Below are 13037 nucleotides of genomic sequence, written 5' to 3' on the forward strand. Positions count from 1 at the left end.
AAAAACATACTTGCTAAAAGTTGAGCTGTGCAAAATGGTACAGAGTCCTTAAGTACAATAGACTAGACATGTTTTGTTAACTATGCAAACAATTTTATGGTTCTGTAAGACAGAAAACTAGAGAATGATTAGAGGGCAAATATAAAACCAACAACAACTTTGCCTAAACTGCTTCTGTGGACCCAGAACTACAGCCATGGATATCCCAACACTGATGCAAAAAAAAAAAAAAAACAAAAACGCATGCTGAATTTTCTGTAGACACTGAAACTGACAGTTCAGCAATCTTGAAATGGATCAGTTCCCTTGATAAGTTTAGCCCCATCTACCACTGTAATCTGACCCTGATAAATGAGACAGGAATTTCTTGAAGGTCAATGGTCCATAATGGTAAAGTTATTCTACATGATCTGCTCAACTTAGTTTCCAATTCTAGTTAGGCTGTTTTTAATTCATCATACAGAATGATGACAAAAGCACCACCCATGAATACAAGAGACACTCCCAACATGATCTAGAGAAATGGTGTATCCTAGAACCAGCCCAAAGAGACTCCCTCTTGGACCTGCTCCCCCTCCTCTCAGCCCAGCAGTGGATTACCTGGTTGCCCTGGCTCAAGCATGAGCTGTGGAGTAACTTTGCACCATGTTGTCTGATTGTATAGCCAAGGCTCCAGCCAGACTTTCCACTGTAACCAGTTATTTTTTTACTCACTGTGCTCCACCTAGCCAAGGCACTGCAGTGCTCTGTGGGGAAACCCACTGCAGCTGGGGCAGCACCTGCCTGATCTTCTACCATCCCTGCAGCTACTCACAGGCACTCCAATGAATTGAAAAGGTGATTGAATTTCCCCTTCCCAGGGGTTTGATACCTTCTCAGGGGACAGGGATAAACCTAGCTGCCACCAGGAGCTTAGAGGTAAATTGTACTAGAGGTTGCCTTGTGGCAGGGTGGCATTACCACCACAGACCCTCTGCACAGGGGTCTCTTTTGTTAGAGACACCCCCTTTCCCTGGACTGGGCCCCAGCATAGGCCTATAGCTGAGAGTCCAGAGCACACCTCCCCTCCACCCCATAGGGAGGGACAGAGTCCACTTGTTCCAATAGTGGCAAACAGCAGAATGTGGCTCAGAACAGTAAGACTAGCCCCAGGAAGAGCTGGACAAATTGGGGTTGGCCCTGACTGCCAGCACAGCAGCCCCCCATTTGCCTTTCTGTAGGTGGAGGGTTTAATTTCTGCTGGAGTGCCCTGGCCATTAACCTTCCTCATGTAGCAGCTGATCAGTGTGTTCTGTGGAGGGAAGACATGGCCTGGTGCCCTTGGGACAAGGCTGCCTAGCTGGTTGCTGATACCAGCATGCAGGAATCTCATCCCAGCTCTGCTGTACTGCCCCCCCCCCCCATGCTGCCAGTCACAGGGGGGGCCTGCTGAGCCCAGGGAGCTGGAGACTCAGCAGAGCTCTGGAACCAGCTGCTTTATCGGGCAAGACCTTGACAAGATGCCCACACTTCTCTCCCTATGGGTCTTTGCCTTCTGTGTGCAGGACATTTGCCTCCCTTAAGCACTAGCTGCTACCAGCCCTGCAGGTCCCCCTCTGTACCACTCATCAGCAAGGCCTGCACCCTTGAGCTGCCTCCTGGTGTGATGAGCCAGGACTGCCCAGTGCCTCAATTCCCTTGGGATTCCACGCTTCTCCCCCTCCCCAGTGCACAATGGCAGACCCACACTGCCAAGGAGACTCTGCTATGCACCATCAGTAATGACATGAGGCATCATTCACTTGATTAGTTTATTCCTTAGGCACTTGTGGTCCCATTGGCATGTCCCCACCTGCCCCAGTGCTTCCTCAGGCCCAGAGCCACCACAACAGCAACTGTGAGCGCAGCAACAGCCCCTGCCAGTGGCACCAGCACCTCTCCCCACTCCACCAGGGGCCTGAGTCCATGGGAACCTGTGGAGGGAGGGGCTGGTTAGGAGCAAGGACACAGCAATCAGTGCTCAGGTGGTCACTGCCAGATCCTGCCCTAGTCCTCCCCACTGCCCTGCAGGGGCCTCACCCCCCACAGCCCCCTTCTATTCCACACTAGGCCTGCCAAGGCTTGGCAGAGCTCAGCCATCCCTCTACTGAAGGAGGTGCATTAGCTTTGAGGGGCTCCCTCAGATAATCTCCAGGGTGGGGGTGACTGGCTGCTAGGGAGCTGCTGAAGTGCTAAGTGGCTTTACACTAGGCCCTGACTGGAAGCAAGGGGCTCCTCACATCTCTGGTCAGGTTTAAGCACTGCCTCATGGTGCCACCAGCAGCCTGGGGGCTGTTCTGTGCCTCCTCCCTGACTCAGCTGCTTCACCACTGGATGGAGGGACAAGCCCCTCCTTCCACTGATCCCCATCACCCCCCTCCAGGGGAGGGGAACTGAGGTTCTGAGCTGGCCCCCCCGTTCCCAGAATACCCAAACACCCACCCCATGAGGCAGGTGGGTGCCATGGTCCCATTTCACCCCCAGGGCCTGCTCCATTACCTTCCTGGGCAAGGTCATCCTCTGCTTCTTGGCCAGCCTGGAAGTCCACAGGCCCCTCAGCTGTCACCAGGCTCAGGGGCTCCTCCCCCCAGCCTTGGCTCTCGGAGGCTCTTCTCACTAGGAGAGAGTGAGGAAAGTGTCATCATGACAGTTCTCTTCCCAGTCCCTGAAGAGCCAATCCCCCAACCCTATGTGGGCTAGGGCTTTGCAGACTGTCTCCAGCACAAGGCCTGTGGCCCAGTTCCAGCCCCCATGGGAAAGTCCAGATGACACTCAGATGCCCAGGGTCACTGCTGGGGGAGAGGCTCAACAGAAGTCATTGTGCACACAGACAAGGAAGGGAAGATCCATGGTCTCATTTCAATCCCCTTGGCTAGGGCCTGGGAGCCTTGCCAGAGGCCTATGACCAATCTAAGGAGGGGAGAGGGGTGTCTGAGAGGTGCCCTCCCAACAGGGTCATGTCCCCTGAAGGGGTAACCTGCAGGAGGCATGAAGGTGGCTTCAATCTAGCCAGAAGCAAGAAGGCTTGGCTGCAAGCCATCATGCCCTATGTATCCCTGCAGAGTGGAGACCTTCCTGCCATGGCCTGTCTTAACCAGCACCCCAGACCCATGGATCTGGGTTCTAGAGCTGGCACTTGCCAAGGGAGGAGAGACCCAAGGGTCTCATGCCTGTTGAGAGCCAGAGGCACAAGAGGGAGATGCCAAGGAGGAACAGACTTACTTCTCCCCTGTAGGTCTGTGGGGCATTGGACTACACAGTGTTCCAGCCCGGAGGGCATGCAGGCAGAGGCACTGCAGTGGAAATACACCTGGAAGCAGAGAGAATTCATGTTTGGCAAGGAAGGACTAAGGGGACCTGCACCAGAGCATCACTGCCTCCTTCCACTCTAAGATTGCTTCCAGCTCTTTTGAAAGCTGGAGACATCTCCAGCCAGCTACAGCAATGGGATTCTTTAAGTTCCTGCTCTTAACAGCTCTGCAGGAGGCAGTTTGCCATGTTGCTGCCCAGGTATGACCTGGCATGGGGCTTTGCAGCCTAAGACCATGAGAAATGCAGCAGGGTCATGATTGCCCCCAGACACTGGATGGGGTTTGCTTTAGGCCAGGTAAGCCAGTGCTGGTCACTCTAGGCTACACAAAGTAGCCTAGAATCTGTCCACTCAGGTGCTCCCCACCCAAGCTATCAGGAGAGGGGCAGAATTGCATTTGGAGGTTGCAAAGCAGCTTCTGGTCAGTCTCAGCTGCATTTGCAGAAGGATCCTTGACCCACTGGATTGGCCAAGGGAAGTCCCAGGACTAATCCTCTGGGGGAGTGGGACCATACCGGGCCTGAGAGCGCTCGCTGGGAGGTGATGTCCACAAAGGTGAAAGTGCTGACAATGAAGCGCTGATGGTGAGATGGGAACTGCAGCCCCGAGGCCTCGCCCACAGGCACCAGCTGAGTCTGGTAGTTGTCACCTTCATAAGGGCACCTGGAAGGACACAAGCAGTGATGAGTTGAGGCTTCTTACCTGGCAGAGACTGCCCCGCTCCCATCCCCACCCAGACTCACCCATCCACAAGGATCGGCCACTCTGGCTGCTGCAGGGGGTTGGTGCTCGGGGTAGCCCAGCACTGATGCAGGACCAGAACCAGGCTTGGGTCCATTCTCTGGAGGATGCGGACCTCCACATACACCGGGTCCCGGAGAAGCTTCACCACTGGGTACTCATGGTCTGAGTAGTAGGTGCTGTAATGCTCATCTGCAGCAAGAATGAAATGACCAAGTCCTGCCCTGACCCTGGACAGGATCACTGATTCCATGGGGGGCTTTGCAGGGCAAGTACTGGGGCAGAATCACCCACTTCCCTCTGGTTCCTATTCACTCTCTAGGATCATGGGGTGAGGCTCTCACCTCCTGGTGACCAGGTCCCACCGGCATTGGCCAAGTATCAGAGCCATGATCAGCAGAAGCAGTTGTGCCCTGGGACCCAGCTGGGACACTACAAGGAAGGCCAGGGAAGTCATTTCAGACAGTAGTGATCTCCCTGAAGGGCCAGAGGCTAGTGCAGCCAAGCTGAGAGACCACCCAGGCTAGGTCATGGCCAAGCCAAGCTTCCTTCCCAGTGGGTACCAGCTGCTCTAGGAGCAGAGTCACCCCTACCATCCTGGTAGATGGCCCCCCACCCCCAAGGAGCAGCAATCCAAGTCTTGAGTGCCACTCAGCAGCCCAAGGCTCTGGAGCTAGCTAGGCACAGAAGTGGGCCAGACACTTCAACATTTCAGAAGCATCTCAAGTGCTTGGCAGGCCTGTGTGCAGTCACCTGTAGCAATCCTCATCTCCAAGGCCAGGGGTCCCTGCCCAACTGCGGGTGGAGGTGGAGGAAGGGTGGAGACCATGACATTCACAGGGAGGAAGTCCTCAGCTGAGTAGCTGCAGCGGATGGTCAGCCTGGGTGGGGAAAGGCCAGACAGCTGGTCACCTCTGGACCCCCCTAGAGAGCATGCTCAGACAGGGGGAGAGCTGAGACCTCAGTGAGTGGGGAGTGCCTCCCCCACTTTAATTCCAGGGAATCAGGTGGCCTCCCCCAGGAGGATGAGATGCAGGCAGGGTGTTCAGCAGTGGGCTGATGAAGAGCCAGTGCACATGCCCTAGCCCTCCCTGGGAGGGGAGGTGTCCCCCTGGGAAAGGGACCCAAACACTGCTTGGCTGACAAGGGCCCCCCTCCTCATTTCCAGCAGAGGCCTCCAAGCTTTGCCAGGCCTATTACCTGAAGGTGCTGTCCCGAGTGATTGAGCCAGAATGGGATGTGAGCACTTTGCGGTCTGCTACCAGCTCATTCTCATACACCCTCTGGTCACCAGATGCCTGCACAGGGGGGGAGGAGAGAGGCTAGAGGCACCAGAAAGGCCTTCCCATTGGAGCCGCTGAGTTCTTGTGCAAGAGAGAATTCACGTGTGGTAACCAGCTTAGCCCTCCACAGACAATAGGTCTGAGATCTAATGGCCCAGGCTGCACCTCTCCCTGCCCCTACCCTGCCATGCTTTTGCAGGAGTAGTGTCCTATGAGGATTGACTGGAGTCAGTCTGCATAGGAGACACCCAGCCCAGCTTTACTTGGCTCATGTTCAAGTCAACCAGAAACTGATCAATATGCCAGTCCTGGAAGGGGGTGGGGACAAGCACACACCCAGTGTTCATAAGCCACTAGACTTCCAGCTACACTGAACAGGCTGGTTTCATGGCCAGTCTGTAGCAGACACCAAAGACACTAAGGTTTTTCCATGTAGGCACCCATTGATCTGCCTGGGTGCCATGTCCCCCCTTTAGCTCCAAGGCTATTTGGCCTTTCTACACTTACACAAGCATTAGCAGCCACTGGGGAGCAGGGTCTGTAGGCTGCTTGTGCATCACCACAACTCCACCTTTTGTAGGGCCCAAAACTTGGGAGATCACCCATAAGCAGAGGCTGTAGGCTCAGAACCCCAGGCTGCAAGGGGCAAGTCTGATGGTCTCAGGACACATCAAATACAGCCTCATGGTGACTGTTAGTGACCCCCCCCATAACCTTAAGGACAATCAGGTGGCAGAGAGTGATAAGAGTTCATGAAGTGCCTTGCCCAGCAGAGGGTGGACTGACCAACAGGTGCCCTTCTTTACCTGGGCAGTGGTCCCGCAGGCTGAGAGTGGGAAGCGGTACACAACAAAGTCTTCATTCCTAGACACCGGGGTACATCTGCTGCCATGAGTGCTGACCAGGTGCACGGAGCTCAGGTCCAGGGGTGGTATGGTCACATCCCTTGAGATTGCAACTGAGAACTGGCCATCTGGGGTGCACTGTGCAGTCACTAGAGGAGACCCATACAGCCTCTCAGCAGGGAGCTGCAGCCTCTGCTGGAGCCATTTGCCTGGGGACCCCAGCCACCCCCCCCAAAAACCCAGGCTAGCACCCCAGTGAAGCAGGAGTCTCTAGACACAGGGGAGGAGAAGACTTGCTAGAACTAGTCCTGCCCCCCCAACAGTCACTGGGATGAAAGCGACAGGACAGGCCTGGGCTCAAAGGGACAGGAACTCCATCACTAGGTGATGAAGCCCACCAAGGCCCTGGGGTGGCCCTAGGCCCCAACAGGGTTCTTCCTCCCGGACACACCCTCCAGTATCGGTCCGCTGCAGAGATCCTCAGCAGGTCCCTCTGGCAGAGGAAAGCCCCCGCTCACCCTTGGCGCCATAGTAGCAGGGAGTCAGCCTGTCACCGGGCTGGTAGCAGCAGCCGAGTGCTTCGCAGTCGCCTCGTGTGATGGGTGGGGCAGCGCATGGCAGCCTAGCCGAGGCCTGGATGGCAGAGCACACGCTAGGGCTCGGGGCATCCCGGGCTAGGGAGAGAGGCAAAGATGGTGCTTGCTCAGACAGCCCCCCCTCCACCCTGAACTGCCAGAACCTGTCCATGGGTAGAGGAAGCCCCATGGGGTGGCTGAGAGAGGCCTGGGAACCAGACAAGGCCTGGCCTCCTCCTGCAGCACCATGGGCTGGAACTCCTGCTTCTCTTCAGCCATGCATGAGAAGTTTGTCAGTGCCTGGACCCCCAGTTATCCACCCCAAAGGATGGACCAGGAGACAACAGCCTCTCCCATGGCCCAGTCCCTCCTCAAGGAGGTGGCTAACTCCTGGCAGCTGGTACAACATGCCCAGAGACAAGGCCTCCTGCCACACCAAGCAGTATCCTTCAGGAAGATCCCAACAGTGCAGTCCCTTCCATGGCCAGGGCATGGAGCCCCTTACCTAGGTGGTTTGGGCACCTCAGCTCCTCCTTGTAGGAAACCACAGGGCCTTCGATCTGGACTGTCATCACGAAGCTGCCATCCTAGGCAGGAAGCAGAGATACACCACAGTGATCGTTCAAGTATTCAGAGTCCCTCCTCAGCACCATATGCTTAAGGAGAGCCAGGGGGACGAATGATTTAGGGGGACAGCAGGATTCACAGGCAGCCCAACCTATGCCCTGGGTGGGCACATGGCCCCACAAGTCTCACCAGGGCTGCAAGCAGCAGACACAAGCAGGCAGCCGCCAAGCAAAGCAAACACTAAAGTAGGTTTCAGTTTCAGGGGAAGAAGTACAGCAAAGCCAAGATCACCCTCATGAAAGCTTATGCTCAAATAAATTGGTTAGTCTAAGGTGCCACAAGTCCTCCTTTTCTTTCTCCCCAGCCTTGACACTCTGCCTTTGGTGCCACGGCTCCTCGAGGGGAGAACATTGGCATTGCCTGTGTCACCAACCCTAGCACCGGTTGGCCTGGAGGGGTTTGGCATCTCAGTGGCAGATTAGACAAGAAACCAAGATTTGACTTTCACACCCTGGCCTAGCTGCTAGGCTAGGCTACTCCCCGCACAGGAAGGCACTGAACCATGGTCTAATCAAGAGACAGCCAGGAGCCAGCTTTACAGGGAGAGAAGCAACAAGGGGGAGATTTCAGGCCTTCCATTACAAACTGGGGTTGTTGTCCTCCCCACATTGCTGTGGCCAAACTCCCTCCATGTGGGGGACTCCACCCTCTGAGCTGGGCCAGCAGAGGGATTGCTGGCCAGAGCAGCAAATCCAGGGGCAAGACAAGCCAGCTGCAATGACATCACTCTGGAAGCAGTGAGATCACTAGCTCCCAGCTCCAGGGATGGAAGCCAGGCCAGTGTAAGCATTTCCAAGGCAGGGGTGGGGAAGGAGTGTAGTATGAACATATGTCAAGTCCCCCCAGCTAGTAACACCACATGTTCACAGCACTGGCCAGTCTAGGTTCTCAGGACACCAGCCAAGCCTCAGTCTTCCTGAAGCTCAGGAGCAGGCTTGGGTATGTGTAAACTGAGGCACATATGTGAAGAGACTTGCCACATATGGGAAGTTAGTGGCAGGATTAGCACTCAGGTCTCCCAACTCTGTGCACTAGTGGCTAGGCCCTTGCAGACAGATCCAACCATGGTCTCCTCACACCCCCTTCATAAGCACTGCTACCCATCCCATTCACACCAGGGGGTTCCCAGACAGGGCCTTACTCTCTCGTTGACATAACATCCAGCATAGGACGCTTCAACCACCACGGAGCCATTGGCTTGCTGCTCGACATGTGTCCCACAGGCAGGGTTGCTCTGCAGAGCATGGGGCTTGCCTTCTGCATCTAGAGGCCAAGAGGGGCATCAGACAAAGCACCTTCAGCACTGTTCTTCCTAGTCCCAGATCCACTGCACCCCCCCCATTGCCAGATCCTGAGCAGGGAGGCTCTGCAGAGGAGTTACACCAGCCTCAAGGAGCCACTGACCCCTCCCTTCCACCACTTGACCTTAAGTGGCAGTGCCTCAAGCATCAGCAGTGTGGTTGGGGAGGGGATGGAGTAGGAGCCTTCCTCACAGTGCACAGACTGAGTTTGTTCAGAGACAGGCCAATGCTATGGGCTAGCCCACGTGGTTTAGGGCTAGTTTCGTTCCATTTGGCCTCACAAAGGCCACTCCGCCACTTCCTTGCACCACCTCAGCAGCTTGGCATCCTCCATATTGGGAGGAGGAGAGTTCCCCCCTACAGCTATAGCCAAGGGCTAATATTAGCCAACTCAAGTCATTCAGCATACAATGCACCTCCCCCCAGAGCCAGGTCTCCAGCAGACATGGGGATGGATCACCAGATGATTCCCTGGTCTGTTCATTCCCTCTGGGGCACCTGGCATTGGCCACTGTTACAAGACAGGTTACTAGGCTAGATGGACCTTTGGTCTGACCCAGTCTGGCTGTTATGTTCTTATGCATTACTAGATTTGTTAGTGCACCAGCAGCCAGGGGTTTTGGCTCCCTTTGGGCACTTGCCAGTTTCTGGCAAGTAACTGAACCAATTGCTCCCAAGGCATTCCCTGGTCTAGCATCTGAACAGCTAGAATCTTTGGGGACAGTCAATAAGCATTGACTTTGTACCCTCATTGGAAGCAAGCAGACAAAACACCCCAGGAAGTTACTTGTAAACAAAGACCCCACAGCACCACCTCAGCTTTACCTGAAAGGGGAAGCTTCCTCCCAGCAACGCCTTAGAGAGACCAAAGGATTTTAGCTTTGTTCAACTTACCCAGAGCTCTCAGCACAAGGGGAGCCATCTCAGTCTGGTTTGGGAGTAGGGTGAACACCAAGCTTCTCTGCCCACAGGTCAGCCAGCTAATATCCCAAAGAACCCCCCCATTCCTAAAACCACCCCAAACTCCCCCAATCAGAAAAAAGAGGTCACAAAAGAACCAAAACATCATGGCACCTATCAGCCTCACTTCACAGACTAGCCCACCTAGGCAGCTACTCACAACTTTCCAAGCTATTAGCACAGGTCTTATACCTTTCAAGGAGCTCTGATTGGCCAACACTGAGGTCTAAATTCCCATATTGACCCAGCTGGCCAGCAGTCAGTTTACACCTTCCAATGGGCCTTGATTTGAAACCCACTGCACTTGCTTCAAATTGATCAAAACCTTCCCTTCTCCCTTCTAAAATGTTTTATTGATTCTTTGTCATCCCCAAGCCCTTGTTAAGACCCGTACCGGTTTTGCTAATTCAAAAGGAAATATTTAAAAAGGGAAAGAAAGTGTTTGAAGGCTAAGGAGGTACCTAGTGGACGAGGGGCTATTTATTGGCTGGAAAAAAAAACAACAAAAAAACAAGTTTGGAAAGGGAAGAAAGCCAGAATGCTTTGGAGATTGAGAACTCCTTTTGTCAGACAACTGTAAAGTGCTAGGAGGTTTAATTATTTATAGAGGGGTAAACTGAGCCCCAGTCTTATCCCTCCCTCCCATAGGAGACGTATCTGTGCAAATTAATCCAATTGCAGCTTCCCTAGGCCTATCCTCTCCTTCCCCCACGGGATCACTTTTCTCCTCTCATCCTGTTCCCCCTCAGGTTACGTCTACACTGAAATCCAGGGAGGTGACTGCAGCACAGGTAGGTGTACCCCAGCTAGCTCGGGGACAGGAGCAGAGAAGCTATGTGGCATGGACTATCCAAGCCTGCCTGGGCCCCTGGGTTCTTACTCAGGGGGCTAGCCTGTGCTGAGACCCCTGCTGCTGCAGCTTTGCTGCTGTTGGTACCCACGTTAGCTAGATCAAAGCTGGCTCTGGTCTGTGGAGACATGCCCTCCATGGGCCCCGCGCTTTGCCCCTCCCTGCACGTGTGCCTGCATCTCTCCACACCCCCGTGGTGCTGATGGCACTAGTTCAGGCCTGATTTTGCGATGGTCTCACGTGCCTATTCCTCCACCGGGCCCCCCTCTGCTCCCCTAGGGGACAGAAACCTCCCTCCTTTGCCAGGCACTCCCAGGAAAGTGCGACTTATGAAGGAGCTGGGCCTCTCGGCCTGCCAGGCCAGCCTGGCCCAGCTTGTGAGGGGAACATCACCAAGGCACCACTGATCCCATTCAGCGGGTCACGACCGAAATGATCTCAGCTCCTTGGCACAGCTGGGATTTTGTCAAGTCAATCCCCCCACACCCCGCAAAGAGTAGACACAGACAGCCGGCAAAGAACTGGGGAGAGGACAAAGGGAAAAACACATGGTCTGCTATGGGCAGATGCAGGTGGCTGGTTGTAGACTGGCACCTTCTCCGGAGCTGGCAGGGGCACCTCTATTCATGGCCATTTGGGTCAGGCTGGAGGGCAGGTCAGCTTGACAGACTCGGCAGGGCTCAGCCAGCAGGAGCCTCCTGCAGGACGACAGGGGCCCATCACCCGAACCTGACAGACACCAGGGCTTGCAACTCAGGTGGCTTGGCGGCAGTGTGGCCTATTGGCCAGAGCCCTGGACTGGGGCACTAGAGATGTCAGTTCTATTCCTAGCTGTGACCTGCTGGATGACCTAGGGCAAGTTACTTCTGCTCTCTGTGCCTCAGTTTCCCCATCTGTAAAATGGTGGTTGACCTGCTTCGTAAAGCTCTTTGAGATGAAAGGATGAAATGTGCTGGATGAGACCTGGGTGTTATCATGACTAGACCCACGCTGCAGAGCAGCAAATAAGAAAAAGGAGAGACACCAACATACAAAGTGAAAAAGGCAACTCTTGCTGGGGATTCCTTTATATCGCTTCTTCACCCATGGGTCATCATCAGCCACCATGGCAACGATGGAAGGTTCTCACGCCAACTTCTCATGAGCATCAGGAGCTTGACTTTCCTGGAAAACAGGCATGTTTCCTATAGGCTGGGCCAGACCTGCCAGAGCTGCTCAAAAATGTTTTTTTTCCCCCTGTAAAAATTTCAATTTTTTGGTGAAAATTCGAAAACTGAAAAATTCAGCCAAAACTCAAAATCTTGGACAGGAGAGGCATCATGGGACTCCATAGCCATGGTGCATTGTGGGAGATGCAGTGCAGCCAGGGAGCCCGGCCCATAGAGGAAAATGGGGATGTGGAGTAATTGAACTACAGTTCCCAGGAGGCATTGCAGCAGCATAGCCAAACTGAAATATTTTGGTTGTCAGGTGTTTGGAGGGTTTTTTGTTGGTTTTTTTTCATGAAAAATCAAAATTGTCTGTAGAAAACAGGCACTTGTTCGGAAAAAGTGTGTGGTGGAAAACCCAATTTTTCAAAAACAACAAGGAGTCCGGTGGCACTTTAAAGACTAACAGATTTGTTTGGGCATAAACTTTTGTGCATAAAAAGCGACTTCTTCAGATGCACGGGGTGCATTTTTCAAAGTTTTGATGGAAAATGTTCAAGCAGCCATAACCTCCACCTCAGCAATAGCCCACCTGTGCTCCCTGCAGACAGTGTCCCAATTCTCCAGCGGGAGCTCCCAGCATGAGTCTTCTTCAAGGGAAAAAGACCTTCCCTTAATTCCAAGACAATCGTCTATAGCCCTTAAACCACTGCAGGCTCCATCCCGAAGGGGAGGTCCTTTGGCAGGCAGCTTCCCTTGTTATAACACCCCATCTTGGCACCTCAGGATTCAACTATGTAAATCCATGCAGATTATGCATTTTATGCAAAGTTGTATACATTTAATGCCAGTAAAAATATACAGGGTTTTGCCTTGCTGATATGGTTCTGTCTCTGCTAATGATATTGAGCTACATCCTAGGGTTGGCCGGTGTTTTGACTTGTGCTGTGGGTTATATAGGTGCGGGGAAATGCCTAAAATCCACATCAGGAAACATTTTCATTCACTTCTGAAAGGAAGCAGTGGGGCCTATGGGTGAAAGAAGATGCTCTGCCACAGGAGGCCTGGGGCCTATCCCGTTCTGGGTGAACTCAGGCAAGTCACGTCCCTACTCTGTGGCTCAGTTTTGTCATCTGTAAAATGGGAAGGATCAGACAGGGATAGAACACACCAAATTCCCTCTGCAGTTGGGCAGCTGAGTGAGTGTGTGTGTGTCTGTGTGCATGCATGCACACATTCACACACGAGGGCATGTGCGTATTAGAGATCCAGTCTTGTGCTTCGTTTCTCAGTCAGATCAGCAGGTGGCAGCTGTCAGTTGTAATTTCCCAGTGAAGGGCTCTAGCATGCAGTGGTGAAATCAGTTTCACTTCAGCACA

At 53.7% G+C, this 13037-nt stretch overlaps 1 protein-coding gene across 2 annotated transcripts; it reads right to left on the reverse strand.

Annotated features, from left to right (window-relative positions):
* Nucleotides 1-1776: 1776 nt before the first annotated feature.
* On the reverse strand, nt 1777-9827 carry LOC119848374 (zona pellucida sperm-binding protein 4-like). Of its 2 annotated transcripts, none has more exons than XM_043502643.1 (12): nt 9595-9827; nt 8541-8662; nt 7280-7359; nt 6716-6876; nt 6159-6346; nt 5270-5367; nt 4823-4950; nt 4072-4261; nt 3844-3991; nt 3241-3328; nt 2518-2634; nt 1777-1952 (listed from the first exon to the last, which is right to left on the reverse strand). In XM_043502643.1, the coding sequence occupies exons 1-12, from the start codon at nt 9767-9769 to the stop codon at nt 1798-1800; spliced, it is 1650 nt and encodes a 549-aa protein (XP_043358578.1). In that variant the 5' UTR covers nt 9770-9827; the 3' UTR covers nt 1777-1797. The 2 variants fall into 2 exon arrangements, with proteins under 2 accessions (XP_043358578.1, XP_038240051.1); XM_038384123.2 differs by having other exon boundaries at nt 6716-6871; nt 7278-7359.
* Nucleotides 9828-13037: the final 3210 nt, after the last annotated feature.

This window comes from Dermochelys coriacea, chromosome 25 (assembly GCF_009764565.3).
Source record: "Dermochelys coriacea isolate rDerCor1 chromosome 25, rDerCor1.pri.v4, whole genome shotgun sequence".
NCBI lineage: Eukaryota > Metazoa > Chordata > Testudines > Dermochelyidae > Dermochelys > Dermochelys coriacea.